At 33.1% G+C, this 22,527-nt stretch overlaps 1 protein-coding gene across 1 annotated transcript in view; it reads right to left on the minus strand.

Moving 5' to 3' along the window:
* FAT4 (FAT atypical cadherin 4) overlaps window positions 1–22,527 on the minus strand; it is a 180,314-nt gene that overhangs the window by 81,724 nt on the left and 76,063 nt on the right. Inside the window, exons 2-4 of the mRNA XM_032858045.1 lie at window positions 18,415–18,546; window positions 4,385–4,646; window positions 2,500–2,850 (exon numbers count right to left, since the gene is read on the minus strand). Of these exons, the coding sequence (XP_032713936.1) occupies window positions 2,500–2,850; window positions 4,385–4,646; window positions 18,415–18,546 (745 nt within the window). The remainder of the gene's footprint in view (window positions 1–2,499; window positions 2,851–4,384; window positions 4,647–18,414; window positions 18,547–22,527) is intronic.

Genomic DNA, 22,527 nt, shown 5'->3' on the forward strand with positions numbered 1-22,527 from the left:
AGTTTTGTTATGATATGTGTGTATTTATTCACAGTCTGTAAACATTGTCTAATTATGCTACTATGAGCTAGCATTTGTCAACTTATCACACAGCTGTAACCCAGGGAATAGCTTCAGACAGCATTCATCTTTATGAAGCAGTTCCACCAAGGTCATCAAGTCATTGGGATATGAAACTCCTTTCATTTGAATGACCTGCAATTTTACCAAGCATGGACAGGTGAACTTATTCAGCATCATTACCATTGCATTATTCTCAGAACATCTATGACTCCCCGTATTTGAAGAGCGTACGAATTTATTTCTAGTATAATGTAATAATTATAAAACCAGAATATTTCCATGAAGTTCAGTTTATAGTAGTTTGCCTCACTATAATACTTTTTATACTTTGTACAGGAAAGCCTTGAGATTAATACATACACTATTTATCTTGTGAAAATAGTTAAGATATTTGACCTATTCTTATTAAAAGATTCTGTAAGCTCAGGTTTGATGTTGAACTCTGAAAGAATCTAAATATAGGAAACAGAAAGTAATAACTTTATTTTTATATAAAATTTCTTCAGATGATAATATTCCCTCAGCAGGAACCTTCTGATCAGAGATTAAGATGAATTTGCTATTTTAAAAAATTGTCTAAATATTACTGTTTGTGAAATACTTTGAGAACTATTCAGTGTGACAAACTTGGCAACTTTAAGCAAACAAGGTTACCCCTGTACATTCTTATCATTATCCTTGAAATTCAAAATGAATAGGAACCATGTCCTATAATTTAGGTCAAGGTACAGGAAATTACACTGATAAAAGTATTCAAAACTAAAACAATGGAAAAATGTAGCTCGACACTTTTTACCCAAGGCAAACACAATTAAAGGGAAAAAAAAAGCATGAAAAGTAAGTAGAAGTCAATGGTTAACGCATGTCTGTGTGTAGGTGTGTGTGGAATATTCCAGCAGATTTTCATAAAGAGTTTCTTATTTGCTATTTTTCGGTTCCCTATAATTGAAGGTATGAGGATAAATGAAGTTTGGTCCAGAGGAGCACACGATCCTGCAAAACAATTGTCTCTCTAATGCGGAATAAACAAATTACAAAGAAACATGGCAGAAATTCTTCACTACAGAAAACTCAGGATGAGTCACAAGGACAAATAAGATATTCATATCCAGGGAGCAGATAAACTAATTAAGGTTGTAATAGAGAATCCAACTCCCAAAATAGAGATTAAGCTCAATTGTATACAAAGTCTAATTGAGCTGGGCTGGGCTGATGTATGTGAAAGAGGGAGAGCAATGATCTTGGGCCAAGACTGGTTACACACTAAATGTGCCACAAATGAAGCAACAGTAGTTGTCTTAGTATTACAAATACTTCTATTTTTGATATATTCCTGTGACCAGCATTAACTACGTAAATGTAAAAAAGGAAAACTTCAACATGCACTTAATGAATTCTGAAGAAAGTATTTCCAATACTGTGAATTGAAACATGTGTAAAATACTGTGCTTTTTGCCTCTCATATCTTTCTCAGGGACACTTGTAGACAATCCTGAAAGGAAACTAAGTATAGAGGAGAATGTTGAGATAGGATGGTATTCCAAAATTACTTTAATCATTCACCCGAGTCAGTAAGAATCAGGAAATTCTAAATTAAGGTTGATAGCCTATGTCACTAGGCATATCCTCGGGCTAGAAACCTATTTCCTCTTAAAAGTTCTGTCCCCTGTTTTCTCAAGCTATAGACATTTAACTCATCCAATACAAGGGGAAACAAGGTATTAACTTTCCAAACAGTTCAGTTAAAGACTGATAATCTGCACAATGTTATCTCTAGTGCTGTATTATCTGATAAGTGTATTTACAAATACATCTCAGAAGAAAGGCCAGGAGAGTTATATTGTATTTTATTTTATTCTATTTTTTGAGAGTTATATTTTAAAAGAAAGTTTGTCAAATGCTTTTGCAATAAATAAAATCAAACACATATGAAGTCTAGATTTAAGTAAAAATCTCAACTTGATTATATAGCATAAATTAAAGAGATCTGAGACTGTCTTTGAATCAAAGTATGAAAGCTTGCTAGAATATTATTAGAACTTTTCAGTCAGAAATATAAAATTAATAATGCATTCTTACGTATTTTAAGATGTTTTTCCTTTTGCTTCCAAATTTTATCCTTTTTATGTTAAAATAATATATGTAAACAAATATTTTTATTAATGTGACAACAATTAGTAAAAAGCTGTTTTATGATTCTACATTATTAATTTGTGATACTATAAAAAAGGAAGATGAAGTTTATAGAATGATAACAGTGAATGCTGTATAACTATTACAAACATGAATTTAACTGATAAAGCACTTAATTTTAATCCTCTATAGTTAAATCATTAATCTGTCCTTCTTTGCAACAACTGAACACAGTAAATGAATACAACATAAACATGAAGACATTTTAAATAAATTTGTAAGTGCATAAAATAAAGTACGTACCATCATCTGCATCAGTAACATTAAACATAAGAACAGTAGATCCTAGAGGTAGATTCTCCATTAAAGATGTGCTATATGAGTTTAAGCTGAAAATAGGTGGGTTGTCATTTACATCTAGTACATTAAAATAAACCCTAATGGTAGTAAATTGTCCCCCACCATCTTCAGCTCGAATAGTGAGGATATAATATTGCTGTGCTTCATAATCTAATACTCGAGTCAAATTAAAGACTCCAGTAACTGGATTCAGGAAAAATATGCCATCTTCATCATCCTCATTCACAATATATGTAATTTCTCCATTCACACCAGAGTCGTCATCTGTGGCTAAAATAGCTGCTACCAAAGAACCTATCAAAAGATAAATTAATAGTCTAAAATTAATGGGATAAAGGTATCACTAAGAGAATACATACAGACACCAACAAATTTTATTTGTACAGTAAAATGTTTTAACTAGATAATCACTATGAAAATATAGTGAACACAATATTCTACAGATTTCTATATTAACACTGATACCAACCTTCCCAAATATTAACAGAACATACAGCATATTAAATACTCAGTAAGTTTTATGTTGCAGTGGAAATGTTCTGGAGAAATAATACTTCTGACACTATTTTTCTGCCTGGCACTGCCAATTCTTGAACATATTGGTGATTGTAGTGAACATATATTGGGGTCCATTGCTAGCATCAGGAACTAGGGGTCCCCAGCAATAATGCAGACTTATGCTCAGGGAATATTAGCTCACATGGTCATTGTTATAATTAAGGCAGAAATAAATATGGTGATAATTTCATGAACGACCGGTATAACTCATGTTAAGGAGTGAAGGGAAAACTGCAGTGAGAAGTAGTTTATAAATATTTAATTTCTTTGTCAAATGAGTTTCCGTAACATATGTCTTATTACACAGAATCATTCCAAATGTAATTCGGAATAAAATTTCAATTTTAGATAAGAATTTCCAATAATGGAAATGAAGCATACACACACCAGAAATATGGTATTCGGTACTCAAACTCAACAATCACAACATAGTATGTTCAAAGAGGCAAGCTGACAATTCAGGATTGAGATTCTACTAACACTTACTGAGTTCATGCTAATTCCTAAGCCCCATGTTAGCTACAGTATATATGATAAATTAACCTTCACGTTAATTCTAACAGGAAGTATTTGTTTCCACTTCACAGAAGGTAAAATTGAAACTAAGAGTAATGCATTATTTTCTGCAGGCCACACAGGTTCTAAGTGTTAGAGCTAGTATTCACAGATTTTCATGTGCTTTTCTTTCTGCTTTGTCTACATAGCACTATAATCATATTAGATATTTTTATAATATCCATTTACTTTTAACTTTTGTAACCAATTAAAATATGTTAAAAATAGAGATGGAGTCATGTCTTGCAAATGCATTTCTGAAGTACATTGATTAAGAATGGATGCAGAGGTAGCAAAGTACAACATTTTATATGACCAGTTTTTCAGAAGTCAGCATTTAGAAATGATATTAATACATAAAATGTTTAACTGGGCTGTAAAATATCACAGAGTATAAAGTGGAAAACAGTATCAAAACTCTTGTTGCCAGAAAAATTAACAATTCATCCCAAATACTTTCAGAAACAGAAATATTTGTAATTGGTAATCAGATGAATTGCTAACTTCATTTGCTATCAGAAGTCTAGCAATTCATTTGGGAACTGTATCTAAGAAGGTTAATTAGTAGACTAAAATACCTAGCACATATATTTTTATACCTAGTAGCATATGTTCTAAGTAAAACTAGTCGTTAATTAAGAGCAGCCAAAACATAGTCCGTAATTGTAGTCAAAAGTGATCTTTGTGAAATATATCTAAGGGTGTGCCCACTTACCTGGGGTTGTGTCTTCAGGGATGTCAAAAGAGTACACAGGTCTGGAGAACTTGGGTGTGTGGTCATTCACATCACTGATGGTGATATTAATTCTCATATCAGAGGACTGAAGACCATCATCTGCCCGAACCAGCAAAGAATATTTGGAACGGCGTTCCCTGTCCAACCGCTTGGTCGCTATCAGATCTCCAGATTCAGGGTCAATGCGGAAACTGTCATCAGCTCCACTAATGATAGTGTAGGTGACCAGAGCATTTGCACCCTGAGAAAAAGACCCACATTGAATTGTTAGAAGTAGAACACTTAAGGGCACCATTCCTTATGCTGAGTATGTATTTGACAAAGTGAGCCTTTTGGCTTTACTTTATAAGATATTAAAAGATTTCAAAAGATAGCAGACCAAAGTAGTTTATCACATAATCTTTCACCACTCATCCATTAAATAAGACAGAAAAATCTCAGCTGTCAGTATTAGCTATATCTATTTTTAACTCATAAAATGTACATGTAGTTAAAGGAGTCAAGTTGTCACTAAAGAAAATACAAATGACACTACTACTATTAACCGCGTACCAGATTTGCTGAAGGGGTGGCTCTGTGCCAGGCACTGTGACAGCACTATGTATGCATCCTCTCACTTTAATTCACAACTTCATGAGGTGCCATTTCACAAACGAAGACACTGGGTTCCGAGATGCTAGTTAACTTACACACGGTCACACAGCAAGTGTTAGAGTGGATTGCAAACCCAAGTCTGCCTGACTCAGCTCGTGGTCCTTCTGATTCAGCATGAGAAGGTAATTAAATGAGGCCTGTGCTAAATGGAGAAGCTTGCGTTGTTTTGAGTTGATTTCTTTAGGAAAGGTAATACAGGAGAGTATATATGGAGCTGAATTGGGGTTTGTAGATTTTTTTTTTTTTTTAAGGGAAGACTAAGGAAACATTTCAGTTTAAGCAAAAATGCCGAGGGAAGGAGAATGTCTGGCTTACTCACTGTTAAACAGAGTGGGGAGTTTAAATGAAGAATAGAAGAAGGTCAAACTAATATGTTAGGTTACAGGTATATTTTTGAGAATCTCGACTGCAACACAAACTCTCTTGAATTTTATGGCCAAGAAAATACCAATCATTTCTTAATTGGAAGTAATTTCTTAAGGCTCTTGATAACGTAGGAAGAACTAGAGTGGGGATAGGCCAGAGAGAGAGAGTGAGCAGAGTTTGGCCCTAAGAGGCTGGGGCTTAGTTCCTCAAGGTCAAACTTTCTACAATCTATATTATTTGCAGGTTCCAAGTCCATGTTCTGTAAAATGGAAGCAGGAGTGATTTCTTGTGCTCTTTTAGCTCTTTGAGCTGTGGTCCTCAAAACTTTGAAATCTAAACTAGAAAGTTAGCAGAGGACACAGAAAGTTTGAGAAAAACAGAACATTCTTTAAGTTTTTACTAAGTGCCCAACACTGTCTAAGCACATCACTTCATGGGCATTAATTGAGGTTAAAGGGAAGGTTTCAAGAAAGAGTAGATCTTAGCAAAGTCAAAAAAAAAAAAAAAAAGAAAGAAAGAAAAATAAATTTAGAAGAATTAAAAGTAAAGAACCCATCTGGATTTGATGATCGAGAATTCTAACCTCAAAGCATTTTAAAATACGTTTTATATATTTTTTATTTTAAAATACATTTGCTAATGTGGTATTTTAAATTATATTATATATTAAATATATTTAAACTTGACAGTCCAGTGTTGAAATTACAAGCAGTTTGATTTATATATTTTTTAATTATGTATATTATAATTAAAATACTGAGTTAAATATTATACACTGCACTGGTTGAAATCTGATACTTTTGGGGTTGAATCTCTGCTCTACCACTTGTTAATTGTGTGTCCTTGGGCCTTATACTTAACCTCTATGAGCTGATGTTTCTTTATTGGGGCAATCCGGACAATAACATTATCTGCCACATAGAGCTGTTGTGAAGATTAAATGAGTTCATACACATAAAAAACCTAGAATGATCCTTCAGAAAGCATATGACAATGTTAGCTGCTATTTTTATTCTTGTTTTTGTGTAATGGGTTAAGTGCATTTGATGATAGATGCCTGTAAATGAATACTTTAAAACAGAATACAACTGAGTTGGTAGATATCCCAGGAAAAGCACGTTTTCTGATTTCCTATTGTATGTAATTGTTGCATTTTGGCACTGGGGTATAATAGTGTTGGAATAATAGTGTTAGTGTTGGAATTGTTGACTTCCAAAAATTATTTTTTGATTTAATTATACTTACATAAAGTAAGTATGCCTTTTATGACTAGAAATTTATCAAAATATCCAGGTTAAGATCTCTCAAGAAAGATATTGGGGAAGAACATAAATTTAGGATGTGTAGGACCATAAGACTAGCATGCCAGGAGATTATGGCATCCACGGTTTCCATACTTTTCCTTCATAGATTAGGCATGTTTTATCCTTCATGGTCAAATACATAAGTGTATGATTGCTAACAGACAAAGACAAAAGCACTCTTTCAAAATGTATGTTTAGTGGCATTTGCTATTTTTTTGTACTGCATTCTCTGAGCCAATCTTACAATTTAGTAAAGTGAATGCCTCAAAGCACCTTTTAATTTAGTAAGGGAATAGCTGAGTTTAACACAATACCACATGTACCTTGTATATTCAGGTGCACATGGAGTAGCTAACATATTTATTGTAATGGTATGGTTTAACAAAAACATTCAATAAGAATTTTAGACTCCTAATCTGACCACATTCTGTACTATTTATTCTGTTTCACTAAGCGTTCCATTATTCTAGTAAAGCAGTTCAGGTATGAAAACAGCTACATTCAATTTTGACCTATTAAAATGGGAAGTATTTGGAAATTAGGGGAAGGCAAAGAAACAAAAACAAATTTAAAACTATTATACAAATAGTTTGAAATTTAGAGATTTAGAGATGTCCTGTCTACAAAATAACTGTCATAATTAATGCTCCTAAAGTTATGATAATTCTTCTGAACAGAAGCAAAGGCATCAAATTATGTTGATAAAACAATCTTTTTATATTCAAAATCAGCTGATGCAGTGAATTAATAGTTTTAGTGAATGTCTGAAAATGTCTGGCCAAGAGTAATGATTTAATTAGGTCTTTTGAAAAGTCTATTTATTTAATATCCAAAATATGCAGTGTCAGCAATACCACAAGAAACAAATATCGTATTTCAGCTGCAGTGTGGTGGAAATAATGCTGGTTAAAAATATTCTACTCTCCTGAGGAACCACAGAGACAAAAGCACGTGGAAGGAATTCTAAAAGTAAATAGCTATAAATTGCAAATGCATTTTATAACCTTAAGTAGTATTTTCAAAAACAAGTATGGTATCATGAAACAAAGCTTGAGTATCCTGGCCCATTACAAGCATAATAATTCTGTTTATAAAAGGAAACAACAGACTGACAAAGTCATGTGCTTCTGAAAGATGTGTCCCTTGATCCAGCATATGTTTCAAATGATATTTAAGTTCAACATGTACATATTGCTTCCTAAAAGTGATTCCTTTACCAAGGCATTATTCTCCAGTGCCTTAACTAGAATTTCTCTAACATACTAATATTTTTATGTTTGATTTAGTAATTGAGAAAAAGAGTATAAATAATAAAGAATGTATTGATGCATAATTTACTAATAACCACAATTTATTAGTGTTTTAAATAATTCTATTAATTTTTTAAAACCAGTCCACTGGATAGTCGTGGAAAAATTTAATGCTGACTGCAAAGTAAAAGAAAACATTTGCATTCAATTTTGAGTCTTATTCAAATTAGATGAAGAAAGAAAACAGCCATGACTTACTAAAGAGAAAACATTTCAAATTCATACATATATGTATGTACAAATATATATGTGTGTGTGTCTATGTATAGACACACACACATATACATACATACACATATGTACAAAAAATATATATATATTTGTTGTTTTTCTAAATTCAAATAAGAGGGGCACTTGGATGGCTCAGTCCATTAAGCATCTGCCTCTTGACTTCAGTTCAGGTAATGATCTCGGGGTCGTGAGATCAAGCCCCACATTGGCTCTGGCCTGGGTATGCAGCTGGCTTGAGATTCTCTCCTTCTTCTTCTTCCCCTTCCCCATTTCTCTTTCTTAAAAAAAAAAAAAAACAATAAATCAACTAAAAGGTAAAAAGCTGAAGACAGAGTTGAAAATAAGATGAAGGTTTATCTAAAAGCATTAATGCTAATTCATCGTAAGCTACTCAAAAAAGGAAACAGCTAATGATTCTGAATGCCATAGAAAGCTGAGGTATCCATTCCATTGGGCATAGGGCCAAAGAAATGTTGATTCCTCACATCATGAGTTGAAATAATGATCATTTAAAAGCTACTAAAATTTTTAAGAGAAAGTGTATTCAAGAAGGACAGCAACCTCATGAACTTAATTTAAAAAAATAATTCAAAAGCAGTTTTACAAAAATGTCCTCCTTTCAGTGATTTTTATGCCTTCAGGCAGTCACACTTTGTACAAATTGTCACCATCCCTACCTCCACCTGAATTTCAGACAACCCTTCCTCCATTTCCCTGGTCTATTTCTTCTGCACAACCTTACACTTTCCTTCCCCTTTAACTCCACACCTTGTCTCATGCCAAATGCACTTCTTGCATATCCTAGATATCACCATCTAACATTTCAGTAGTTTTTTATATTAGGAAGTCTAAGTGATAACACCTGTATGGTTACTTAGACTTACTTTAAAACTTATAAAATAAAGCTCAATAAAAATAAAACAAAGTGCACTAAAACAATGTTGATATAAATACTTAGACACATAAGGATCTTTCCAGCCTTCCTCAGATCTCATTGTAAAGATAAATATATCTCACAAGATAAACTTGAAGGCAATGCAATTATGTGCACACATACTAACACACACAAAAAAGTAGATAGAGAAACTTGAGAAAAATTGGCATCTCTTTCAAATAATCAGTTCTTAAAAGAAGAGTATATCCCATCAGAATATATATTTAGTATAATTAACATGATTATTGCTTCACTCTGAATAAACCACTTAAAAAGGAGGTTTATTTGTCCTATTCCTAAGGCAAGTATAACCAATGAGTCACTACAGTTAAAATTCTTTAATGTGAATTGTCTTTTATCAATTGAATAGGTGCTTTTTTCCCCTTTCTTTCTTTTTTTTTACTGTTTTTCCTTTTTTAATTTTTTTTCTCTTTTCACTTTTTGTTTCATTTTGTTTTGTTTTGTTTTTTTCTTTTTGGTTTTTATTTAAATTCCAGTTAGTTAACATACAGTGTAATATTAGTTTCAGGTGTAAAATTTAGTGATTCAGCACTTCTATACAATGCCCAGTGCTCATCACAAGTGTGCTCCTTAATCCCCATCACCCTATTTTACTTATTTAACATACTTACTAACATAGCATACATACTTATTTTATTATACCTTATTATTATACATACTTAACATAACATAACATACTTATTAACATAACATAAAATAAATACTTATTTTATTTATTTAACATCCCACTTACTCCCTCCTCTCTGGTAACCCTCAGTTTGTTCTCTAAAGATAAGGGTTGTTTTTTGGTTTTCCTTTCTCTCTTTCGTTTATGACCATTTGTTTTGTTTCTTCCATTCCACATATGAGTGAAATCAAAGTATTTGTCTTTCTCTGAATGACTTATTTTGCTTAGCATAATATTCTCTAGCTCTATTCATGTCATTACAAATGGGAAGACTTTATTTTTTATGGCTGAGTAATATTCTATTTTATATATATGTGTATATATAAAATAGAGTAATAATATTCTATTATACACATAGTATCTATTATACGACATAATATAGTAATATTCTATTATACGTATGTACACAAATATATATATCCATATATATCCATATATATACACACACACACATATATATATATATATAGTTATATAGAATATGCCACAACTGTTTTATGCACTCATCATATATATATATATGATGCATGGATATATATGAAATATATATATATTTCATATATATGTATATAGGTATAATACATAATATAAATATAATAGATTTATAATATTGTATATAATATATTATATTATATATAAATATAGTATGTAATATAAATATAATATATTCTATATATATACATATATACAATTTCATATATTCATGCATCATATATATATGAATATATATATATATTTTTTTTCACCCGTCAATGGATATTCATCAGTCAACGGATATTTGAGCTCTTTCCGTAGTTTGGCTATTGTTGATAATGTTGCTATAAACAGTGGGATGCATGTGTCCCTTCAGAATAGTATTTTTGTATTCTTTTGGTAAATATCTAGTGGAGCATTCTCAATTGTTAAAAAGGAGATTGGCCCAAAATGGAGTCCCTTGTGCTAAGCCCCATGTCAATAAAACAAGATTTAAAATCTAATTTAATTACAGCTTGAACTCTGAGGAATGTAACTTTTAACCAGTCAACATAGAATTACTTGGTCAATATTAGTGAGATAATCTACTCAATAGACCCTTTCTTTTCCCCTTAGGAATGTGACCTTACCTAAAAAATACATTTTGCTAATAATTTCACTTTTCTACCCACTTTTAACTTTAAAAACCTTTCTTTTCTACAGACTGGCAGAGCTCCTTTCTGTTGCTAGATGGGACGCTACCTGATTCATGAATTGTTGAATAAAGCCAATTTGTTAATTTACTCAGTTGAATTTGTGTTGTATAACAGACTTGGTGGCTGTGGCAAGACTGAAAAAAAGACTTCTAATAGCTTCAGGGACAAGAAACTCTAGTGCAGGACCCTAGGAACTCCTCTGAGTCCAGTCTTTCTAGCTATTTCTGAGGATGGTGGGTAAGTTACTCTGGGTTTTGAGCACGGCTCTCTTTGTGTTGAGCTGCCAACCTAATTGCTTTTTCACTGTAAGACTTACGGAGTCAGCTTGAGCTAGGCAGAGGCTTCCATCCAGAACCTCTGTCCCTAGCTCTTGGTTTAGTCTTCAATCCCCCAGTAGACTAGAATCCCTTACCCCACTTACAATCTGCAGTGCCCGTTTACTGGAGTTATGGTGGTGCACACAGCCTTCTCTTGGCCAGTCTGCAATAAGATCTTCTGGTTGCTGCTGGCATGTTAAGAGGCACATGTTTGTCTTGTTTTATGTAGATAAAGACTATTGCTAACAGAAATCTCAGGGGCCAAAAAGCTGTACAAATTGGTGGGCATCCGTCAAACACTTAAAAGCTGTTGTGATGCTTACCACCTAAATCAAAGACTCTTGTAATAGAATAAATTGGTCATGGTATGAGTGAAACTAACAGTAGGTCACCTGCCAATCTCGAGCAAATTTCCATGCAGTGAAGTAGCCTGTGATACACTGTCCAAACACCAACCCAGATGCATATCCCTTCTAGGTATTAGTTTGGTTCTAAAAGACCCAAAGCCTTAGCTGAAAAAAGTAATTTTAATAAAAATGAGTTGCTTAAAATCTAGAGAATTTCTGCTACCTTCCTACATACCTGGTTTTTATATTTCTAAGAATTATAGTCCTGGAAGAAATAAATATTTACAAAAATAGAAAATCTTCCTAAGCTTGTTTTGTGTTCTGAGAACTTGGTTTGGTAACTGTCAGCTTGGGGGCCCCAAAATATGGCTAAGCATAAGTGAGTCACATTCAATTAGCAGCTAGATATGGCTGGACAGAAAAGTGGGTTAAACCTCATTTGTGGCTAGGGTTCTCCCAAACTGCTGCTAGCCTTCAAAGTAATTATAACCTAGAATTACAGTGGCCATTATGAGGAACGTTCCAGTAAAGTAAGATCATGTAAGAAGTGCATTTAAAAGCAAGGACTCTCAAATCAAAGAAACAGAATGGAATACCTATTTTAACTGGCATACAAAAACCTCTGAAGTCTTCAAAATTCCAAAATACCTTCAATAAAAGATGTGTTCAAAAAGCTAATGAAAAATTCAAGTTTAAAAGGCACTTAAAAACTAACAAGCAAACAAAAACATAAGGCTGATGTAAGTCTTACTGCTTCCTTCTATCCTCTATTTGAGTACTCATTCTAGTAATCCTCTGTCTGAATTCCCTTTATATGACTGTAAGCAAAAAGTCTGCCAAGTTAATGGCCTTACAGACACTACACATCAACTCTTGAAGAAGGGCTTGTTGCTGTTGGGGATCTCCCAAAGTTGATGGGACTCTTAAGGGATTCTCTGGTAAACTGCTGATATTCTCTTAAACAACCAAGGGAAAACTAAAGTTAAAAATAATGAAAAACCTAGCCAAATTCTGGTAAATACCAGAGGTACAGATGGGATCCTGAAAAAACTGGTGGAAGCCAACTAAGAGTGAGAATTCTTGCCAGAGTCAGCTCTTCTAGATCTCTGCCTGTAGTGCCAGTAGAAGGAGGTAAACAAAATATCTTATGCATCCTCTTTGGGGACACCTCTTCAGTCCAAGGGGTTATTCAATACTGCCAGAAATATATACTATTTGTCCCAGCTAAAACTACAAAGTAGCTCTGTGGTCAGAAATTGGCTAAATTGCAGAGCCTAAAAGTTTTTTGTTTTGTTTTGTTTTGTTTTTTTAAAGCTGTCTCCCCTAAGCTAAAATAAAACTATGACTCCAGAAGGAAAGAAAAACCTTCTAAAGCCCTTGTAAAAGGATTTATGGGTGAATCAACCTATGATGTCATTTAAGTTGCAACCCAGTTCTTTGAGGAATTGAGAGCAACTGTCTTTATCTTACAAATCTTTGCCAAACTAAAACTCCAGCTCTAGAGCAGTTGAAAGTTCATTTACTCTTTTTTACCAATCCCAAAACATCTCCTATTTATCTTAAAAGCTTATAACTTGTATTCTTCACTGTGCCTTTGAGATATAAATGTTAATGTACGAACTTTGGGAAGGTAATCCTTATTAGAAAAAAAAAAAAGAGGGGAAGAAGGTCATTTAGAATTTGCATTAATGGGAAATCTTGAGTATACAGAAGGTACAATGTCTCTCTTCTATTTAAGATAATGTCTCTCTTCTATTTAAGATTTCTTCCTTTCTTTTAGAGAGAGAGGCAGAGGAGAAAGTCAGGGAGAGTAAGAGGGAAAGAATCTCAAGCAGACTTTACATGGAACATGAGGCCTGAAACAGGGCTCAATCTTACAACCCTGAAATCATGACCTGAACTGAAACCAAGAGTCGGTTTCTAAACCAACTGAGCCACCCAGGTGTCTCAATGTCTCTCTTTCTAAATATTTATGTAAGCGTGTATGAGTGTGTGTGTGTGTGTGTGTGTGTATGTCTGTGTCTGTGTGTATGTATATATACATATATACACATATTTATGTAAGTGTATTTATATATGTGTATATATTTATGTGTTATATATGTTATATATGTTTATATATTATATATGTTATGTACAATATATTTTATATATACAATGTATGTTATATATAAAATATATTGTATATAGTATATATTATATTTAATAATATATATTAAAATTAATTTTAATAATACCATCTGGCCGTAGAAATTTCTACCACCTTTACCTCCAGATGGTATTACTAAAATTAATTTGTGGAAGAGCAATATTTAATTGGCTTAAACAAATATGAACTTATATAAATTTAATATTCATAAAAATTCTCAAAAATATAATGCAAACTAACCCAAATGCTTTTTGGGTTCATGTAATCTGGGAAAATATTCAATATTAAAGCTAATTCAACTTTTTTGTCCTAATTAAAATATACATGTCCTTAGAGTTTTCAGCATTGAATATAATGTAGTCATACAATTTTTATTTAACCTGGATTTATTAATCAAATAAAGTTTATATTATCCCTGTTATAAAATTTGTCAGCAATAAAAATAACTTGTGATTTTGAAATTTTCATAAGTAATCCAAATATAATTGTTAACAACAATAAATAAATATAAGTAGTTCATGAAGTTTTAGGTAAACTTTTTAGTTTCCCCAAATCTTTTTGGTAAACTAAAGCCTTAAAGTTTTGCTAGGTTATGTTAAGTGATGAGTCAAGTTATATCCATTGAATATCCAGATCATTTCCACATAAAATGAAATATTGAAACATGTTATTGAACATAAGCTTATGTACTTTTAACTTCCTTTTACAGAGAAACTAAAGATAGTCCATTCATAAACATGTTTAATGCCATGTTGAGAAATTTTCTACAAGAAAGTACATGTTTCTAGAAATTATAAAGAAGAATTTATAGCTCTGCCAATCCACAGAATGCTAACGTAAAAGACAGTTTATAATTGCTTACTTCTTAGCTTTTGTTAGAAATCAAAGGCTTCTAAGGGTGAAAAATTCTAATATGTGTAACTAAAAGCAGTAAGGATATTGAGGAAAAGGAATTTTATGTGTGATCAACCCTGGCTAAGATCAGAATGAATTTAATTAAACAAATGAGTCCTAATATCAAAGTAAGCTGGTGCAAAATCAGAATTTTGTTTTCTATCTGTTAAAAGGACAAAATGTTCTTGGTCCATTGGTCTGCTCTCAATGGAGATTATAAAAGAATTTCTTTACCTTTCAAAGTAATACCTAAGAAACAAGAATTCTGTTTCATCAAAATAATTTCCTGTGTTGTTTTTATCAAATCTTTGATTACTGAAGCCTAGGACTCTCAATATTAAAAGAATTAAGTTTTACTCAGAACCACGAAGTCTTCTATATTTGCCTATGAAGTCTTCAATTGTCACTTTGGTTAAATAGATAACTGAATATTGTTTCATTGTGATTTATGGTCTTAAATGCCCATAGTGACTTATGATCTTAAATCCTTTTGATATTATTTGACAACCTTCCTAAAAACCAAATTCTAAATGAAGTTTTTTTGACTTGAATTAACTTTGATTTTAAGAGGGTCCCTGAAACATCTCAAAAGATTTGGTCTTTCTCCTTATAAAAATATTAAGTCATTAAAGATAATTAAGTTTTTTTGATATGTTAAATTATGTGGAAAACATTGTCAAATAAGAAATAATACTAAGGCATTTTTATGTTGTATAGGTATAAGTGTTCCAGAAATAGTGTAGAATTCCTGGAAATCTGATATGTCATGGCACAATGTTTTCAGTCATAATTCCAGTTATTATCTTAAAATGATATGTAACATTTTACACAAATTTCCTTGCAAATTGTAGTGAAATCTCATCAGATTTTTAATTGTGGCTATTTTTAAGTCTTTTGTCATTTATAGGCAGTTGTTTCATTCTGATATTTGGCAAAAATGTTTCATCTTCAAGGAGACTCATGGAAAATACTCCAAAATAGGTTTCTGATAACTTTAAAATAAAAACAAAACAAGGGATGCCTGAGTGGCTCAGTCCATTAAACGCTGCCTTTGGCTCAGGTAATGATCCCAGGTTCCTGGGATCGGAGCCCTGCACGATCAGAGTCCCTGCTCAGTGGGGAACTTGCTTCTCCCTCTCCCTCTGCCCGCTGCTCCCTCCATGTGTGCTCTTTCTCTCTCTGTGTGTCAAATAAATAAATAAATAAATAAATAAATAAATATATTTAAACAGAAGAAAACAAAACTAAATGGAGTAAGAATTTCCAGAGCTAATGAAAAAAAAAATGGATACAAGTAGAACAAGTATTAATAACATATGACTAACTGAACTAAGGAGGATGATTATAATTTTCTTTGACTTTTGTTTAAAACACTGCTGGTTTTTAATGTTTTGTTTTACCAGATGAAGAAACTTTTTTTTTCTTTTCTTTTCTACTTTTATTTTTCTTTTTGCTATGACCTATAGAAGATTGGTAAAGTATACCTTTGTAAACAAAGATAAAGCATTTGCTTTTTCTCCCTACCTGATCCCTCCAGAATTCAGAAATTATTTTTTCTGGCAATATAGTTGTTTCATGGCAATATAGTTATTTGCACAAATTCAATGAGAATCTATTCTCCTTCAACAGGGCAATTGGAAATACTGGATACATTACCAAGACTTGATCGAAATGTCATATTTGAGAAAGATCTGTGTAGATTCACATATGATCAAACAATTTTAAGGAACTAAGTTGATTTTATGGAGCCAAAAAAGCCCCTTGGAAAAACTGGCCTGGAACCTTGTTTCTAAGGATTCAGCAAGGTTCTTATAACCTTAGTCAGTCACTATTTTTATTACACTTACATAAGAAATTGTAAATAATGACTTTTGTAAATAATGCAAACAAATTAGTTTTACTACAATTATCTTTTTAAAATGGGAGTAATTGTAGAAAGAATTATGTTTGTACCTTTTTAGATACTAGATCCTAAACCTGTTAATTGTCTTTCATGTTTTGTTACATACCTATACATTGGACTAGATCCTGAATTCTAGCTTTATCTAATATCTGACCACAACTCACCAAAGTAACATTTCCAATTTTCTCTCATCCCTCTGATTTGGAATTGCTAAGAACAAAGATGTCCCTTCAATCTCCTTGGAAAAGACTGTACCATGTCCTTCTCACTACTCAGATGGCAGCCAAACTCCAGGGACTTGTGGAATAACATCTCACAGTTAGAGAAAACTCCACTTGAGATCTGTTCTTGTACAAATGCTGGAAACCTCCAAGTCAAACTGACTAGAAAGAGAAGTAGCAGACATCAAGGCAGATACCTTCCTCCTAAGGTGCCAGATCAAGACTTCACACTCTAACTAAACATAAAACCCTCTCTTCTTTTCTTTCTTCCCTTTACTTTGACATTTGCCTGGAAAGATAATGCCATCATCACTATCTCCCACACTATTGTTAAGGGAGGGAAATTTAAAAAATTAAATCCTCTGATGTGTGTTGGGCTTAGCTTAAGGTGAAAAGAGATGCTGGTGTCAGGGAAAGTTATCCTTCTTTCCATAATTACATAACATTAATTAATTCCTTTACCTAGCAAGAAGGAAAAATAACAGGCAATGGGTTTTTTTTTTCACAGAAAAATCATAAACTGCAAATAATATAAATCGTTAGCCACTGAGAACACTGTGATTAAATAGGTAAATTGGAAATACAAATATAGAAGATAGTAATCTAAATTGTGCCCCAAACTTCATATTCACCATTAATAAGAAATTTCTGTTTCTTTTTTAAAAAATATTTATTTGATGGGGCACCTGGGTGGCTCAGTGGGTTAAGCCTCTGCCTTCGGCTCAGCAGGGAGCCTGCTTCCTCCTCCCTCTCTGCCTGCCTCTCTGCCTACTTGTGATCTCTGTCTGTCAAATAAATAAAATATTAAAAAATATATTTATTTGAGGCAGGGTGGGGGCAGGGAGAAGTAGAAGGGAAGGGAGAGAGAATCTCAAGCAGACTCTGCACTGAGCACGGAGCCCAATGTGGGCCTTTATCTCAGGACCCTGAGATCATGACCTGAGCCCAAACTGAGTGAGATGCTTAACTGACTGAGCCGCCCAGGCACCCCAAGAAATTTCTGTTTATTAACAGATTTGAAAAATTATTAGCTTGCCTAGATAATTTCCTTAAAATATATAAGGCTATTATTAAATCATTTATTTTGTTTTACAGATATATGCAAATTAAGTGAAAAACTATAGGATAGACTTTAAAATATTTTAATTTTAAATAACCTGTTTTTTCAAATGCAAATTAAAACATCAATCTTTAGCTGTTATGAGAGCAAATTGGAATGATAAAGACATAAATACATGGTTATATCTGTAGATTTTTTTTTATTATTTGAGAAAATAATTTGACTAAGAAGTCTAAATGCAACCAGCAATTAACTGAATAAATTGCTGATCAAAGCAAAATTACCTCTCGATAGTCTCTTTCTTAGCCCTCTTATATCACATTTCAACAATTAACATTCTTTGGAAAAGAGCATACAATGCTTAACCTTGATTATTGGATACCAAAAGTGGTCAGCGTATAGTAGAAATTTGATAGATCCCTGGAATGTTAGGTTTCAAAACAAATTCAGGCTCTGAGTTACCTCATCAGCATCCATCGCTGTCAGTTGCATAATCTTAGATCCATCTCCAATGTTCTCCTCCACGGTAAGATCCAGCATGTCTGTTGGAAATACTGGCGGATTGTCATTGATATCCTGAAGTGTTATTTCAACCTACCAGGAGAGAAAGAAACAACAGAGGAATGTCCCACATGCCTGCAAGGTACCAGTTAAGACGTATACCAGGATACCACTGGCCAGCTAAGCCTTCCAAAAGGAATCAGAACCTTTATATAACACCCAAATAACAGAAAATATCCTAAAGGAAGCTGTGAAATCTTCACAAAAACTATAAAATCCAAGTAAAAATCATTTGACTTATTGATAGTAACTGACTTTACAGGGGCGTCTTGGAGTTTATACAAGAAAAGGCCCACTGATCAACTGTTAATTTAATCCCCAGATTTGTGCACCATGGAAGAACTGCCCAGACTTAGGACCACCTGCCATTCAACCATTAAATGTCACCAGACACACAAATGAGGGGGTGTAGAATTTCTTCCTGAAATGTTTACATATTAGCAATGTCTGGGTGAAATAAAGACGTTCACATTTAGTTTTAAGAGACTCACCATTTTCCCCTTTAAAGTGAACTCCCAACTCATGGTGAAAAATACGTGCATCTTCTTTTCTTTTTAGTCCCCCTCCTATCAGCACTTCTAAATGTGACTACAGCTAAACAATCATTCCTTTCAAATGTACTGTTTATATAGACTGCAAATATTAACAGTTTTGTTTGAAAGATCCTAGTCAGCGTTATTTGTTTGCTTCTCTGCCTCAGAAAAATTGTTTAGAAGTAAGGGTTTGTGAAGTCTAGATACGAACTTCAAACCATGTGTTTTCTCTTTTGAGCTAGGTGCTAAAAGCTGTATATCTGATCAGAAAAGGGAAGACAGCTGCTAATAAAATTGCAAGTTTCCCCAGTTGGGTCACAAAATTAAGTCATGGAGAAAAACCAGCCAGCCATTTAGCTAGGATATAACTAAGACATTTTTCTCATGGGATGAAATGTCATATTTTATAGTTAAACTGTAAAAACTCCATCAGATCTCAGAGCAATGCAGACGAATATGAGGAAAGAAAAGAGAGTAAAAGAATTCTGGTTTCTTCTTTTCCAGGAGGAGGTGGAGTTGGGGTTGAGGGGGAAGCAAGAGGTAGGACTGTCATTATTCTCTGACAGGGAATGAATGGGAACAATAACATAGCTAGACTAATAAATGAATGAGCAAATGATAAAAAGAAAAACCCAGAAAACAATATATAAAATTAAGTACTAAAGAATTATGATACCTCTAATTCTACCTCTTAATAGTAGGGAAGTGTTTGATAAAAAGCTAATCTTGGTTTTGAAGGTGTGAACACAGACCTATGAGTTCCTTAGAGCTAGGGAGAGACTTTGAGGAAAAGGATTTTATAAATCAGAATTCCAGGTCCTACAACCCAAAGTCAAAATTATAATTTCATCTCTGGAACATACTGAGTACATATGAAGTTTTCATGTAGGAAGAGCTTTGATATATATAGATATATAGATTTTTTTTTTCAAAAGCTTGAAAAATATGGATTTAAGAATCAATGACCCAATGGTCATCCAAAAATATAACCATTAATGTCTTTAGAAATTAATAATTATCTTCATATTATAGATGCCTAAATTTTCATATATGTGTACACAATCCTTAAAACGCAGTAGAAAAATAAATGAAGAATAAGAGATAATGGATGGAAATACCTCATTATTCAACTCTGACATTTTAGCTTAATAGATTTTTTTCTCAATTCTAAATTGTCTTTCATCTGTAGTTTTATGATTTAGTCTAATCGGAAACCAACATGCCAACCTTGTTTATGCTCGTGTGTTTGTGTGAAAGAGAGAGAAAGATATTTTATAAGTGTATTTGTGAGAGAATATGCGTATGAATGTGTGTGTTTATCAAAGTGTATATGAGTGTGTGGAGTGTGTGTGTATGTGTATGTGCTTAAGAAAGAACACTAGTTGAGGGAAAGGGAAATCCATATTGGCACCAATTAAATATGACATCAAAGATGCATCGGGAAACAGTACCATGCACTAGAAACATGCTGGGGATTCCAGAAAGTTACCTCATTAAAAATGGTGAGTGCATGAATTGAACAAGCCCCTTCTGTATTTTAATAATTATAACAAAGTAACTAATATACTAAATGCTAGACATAGTTTTAGGTTATATGTGTGTGTACATACATACATATACATACACATACACACACTTTAAAAGTTCTCTAAAGAGCCCTATGAGGAAAATATCATTATGTTCGCAGTAGAGAAACTAGTTAACAAAAGTAAAGAGGTTAAGTAATTGCCCAACGACACAGAGCTCGAAAGTAATTTTCTCTAATGCCATGCAAACTTGTCTCTATCATGTCTAAGTGTGTATGTTCAATAAACACGAAGAATCATATTTGAAAAATATGTCACAACCAAATGCACATATTATTTCTGCCTGGAAATCTGAATCACTTACATATGAACTAACTAGCCATATAATCATAGGCCAGTCAATAAATCTCTCTCTGTCAGAATTTTTTTTTAAGATTTTATTTATTTATTTGAGAGAGAGAGAATGAGAGAGAGAAAGAGAGAGAGAGAGCATGAGTGGAGAAAGGTCAGCAGGAGAAGCAGACTCACTGTTGAGCAGGGAGTCCTATGTGGGACTTGATCCTGGGACTCCCAGGATCATGACCTGAGCTGAAGGCAATCGCTCAACCAACTGAGCCACCCAGGTGCCCCTCTCTGTCAGAATTTGAGAAAAAATAGAAATAATAAAGAAGACTGTTCTATTGATCCTTAGATACAGCTCTAGAAGTCTTTGATCATGTATGCTCTATGAGATTTTGGCTAATTTCATTATTTTAGGTATAGAAATAGTTTTCCTATTTTATTTAAAGATTTTATTTATTTTTTTAAGAGAATGAGAAAGAGCATGAGCTGGAGGACAGGCAGATGGAGAGAGAGGGACAGACTCCCCGCTGAGCAGGGAGCTGGACTCCGGGCTTAATCCCAGGACCCTGGGATCATGACCTGAGCTGAAGGCAGACACTAACTTAACCAACTGAGCCAGGTGCCCCTGAGCTTTCTTATTTTATTAGAAAGAATAAATTTAGTTTAATATTAATGAGTCCAAAACTAAACATTTCTGAATGTATCTATAGTCAACGAATTATAAAAATAGATTTAGAATATTCCATCTTTGCATCTGATATATGCAAAGGTTATTTTTTAGACACCCCCATGTCATTCATTTAATGTCAGGCCATTCATTTTCCTAAAATCCGTGTCAGCTTACCAATTAAAAAGTTAAGAACTTCCTATTCCTTTCTGGGGGGACAGAAATATAGATATTTCTCTTAATTGCTCTGTATCTCTTTTTTATTCCACAATTCCTCAGATATCCTCAAAAAGTATTTAGCATGACTTTTCTCAGTTCTCCCAATAGCCCGGGGTAATGAATTATGTAGAAAAGGAGATACAAACTCCTTAGCACAGGTAGGTGTCATCCTGCAATCCCTTCACTTCTCCTGCTCCTCTGTGCCATGTTTCTACCTACCAAGAATTTCAGGACCATGGACCCTGTTTGTGATGAGGTTCTCACTGATTCTAGTATATATTCATTCAATATTTTAGAATCTATCACACAACAGGCATATATTAATCACTAAAACTACAGAAGAAAACAAGACAGGTCTCATCCCTTGCAGGAAAGGAATGGGGTTTGATAATAGAAATATTGTCGACATCTTGATCTCAAAAATTTATCTCCCACACCATGGATAATTCTTTGAACTGCCTTACATTTTGCCCTTGCCAGTTACCACCTTCCCGATGACTCCAGAGCCTAACATGTGCTTGACTAACTCTTAGATCTGCCACTAACCTAAAAGTCTTATTCCATTATGATGCTTTCTTCAGACCAAGATTTGATATGAATTGTTTGCATATCATTTATCATATGATATATGGTATCATATAAATATAAAACACAGGAGTGAAACATTAATAGTTTAGAAAAGATATCAGGAAACAAAATTAAGACTTTATAATTTTTAAAGATTTCT

This window comes from Lontra canadensis, unplaced genomic scaffold (assembly GCF_010015895.1).
Source record: "Lontra canadensis isolate GAN:19392208 unplaced genomic scaffold, GSC_riverotter_1.0 scaffold1, whole genome shotgun sequence".
Classification (NCBI taxonomy): domain Eukaryota; kingdom Metazoa; phylum Chordata; class Mammalia; order Carnivora; family Mustelidae; genus Lontra; species Lontra canadensis.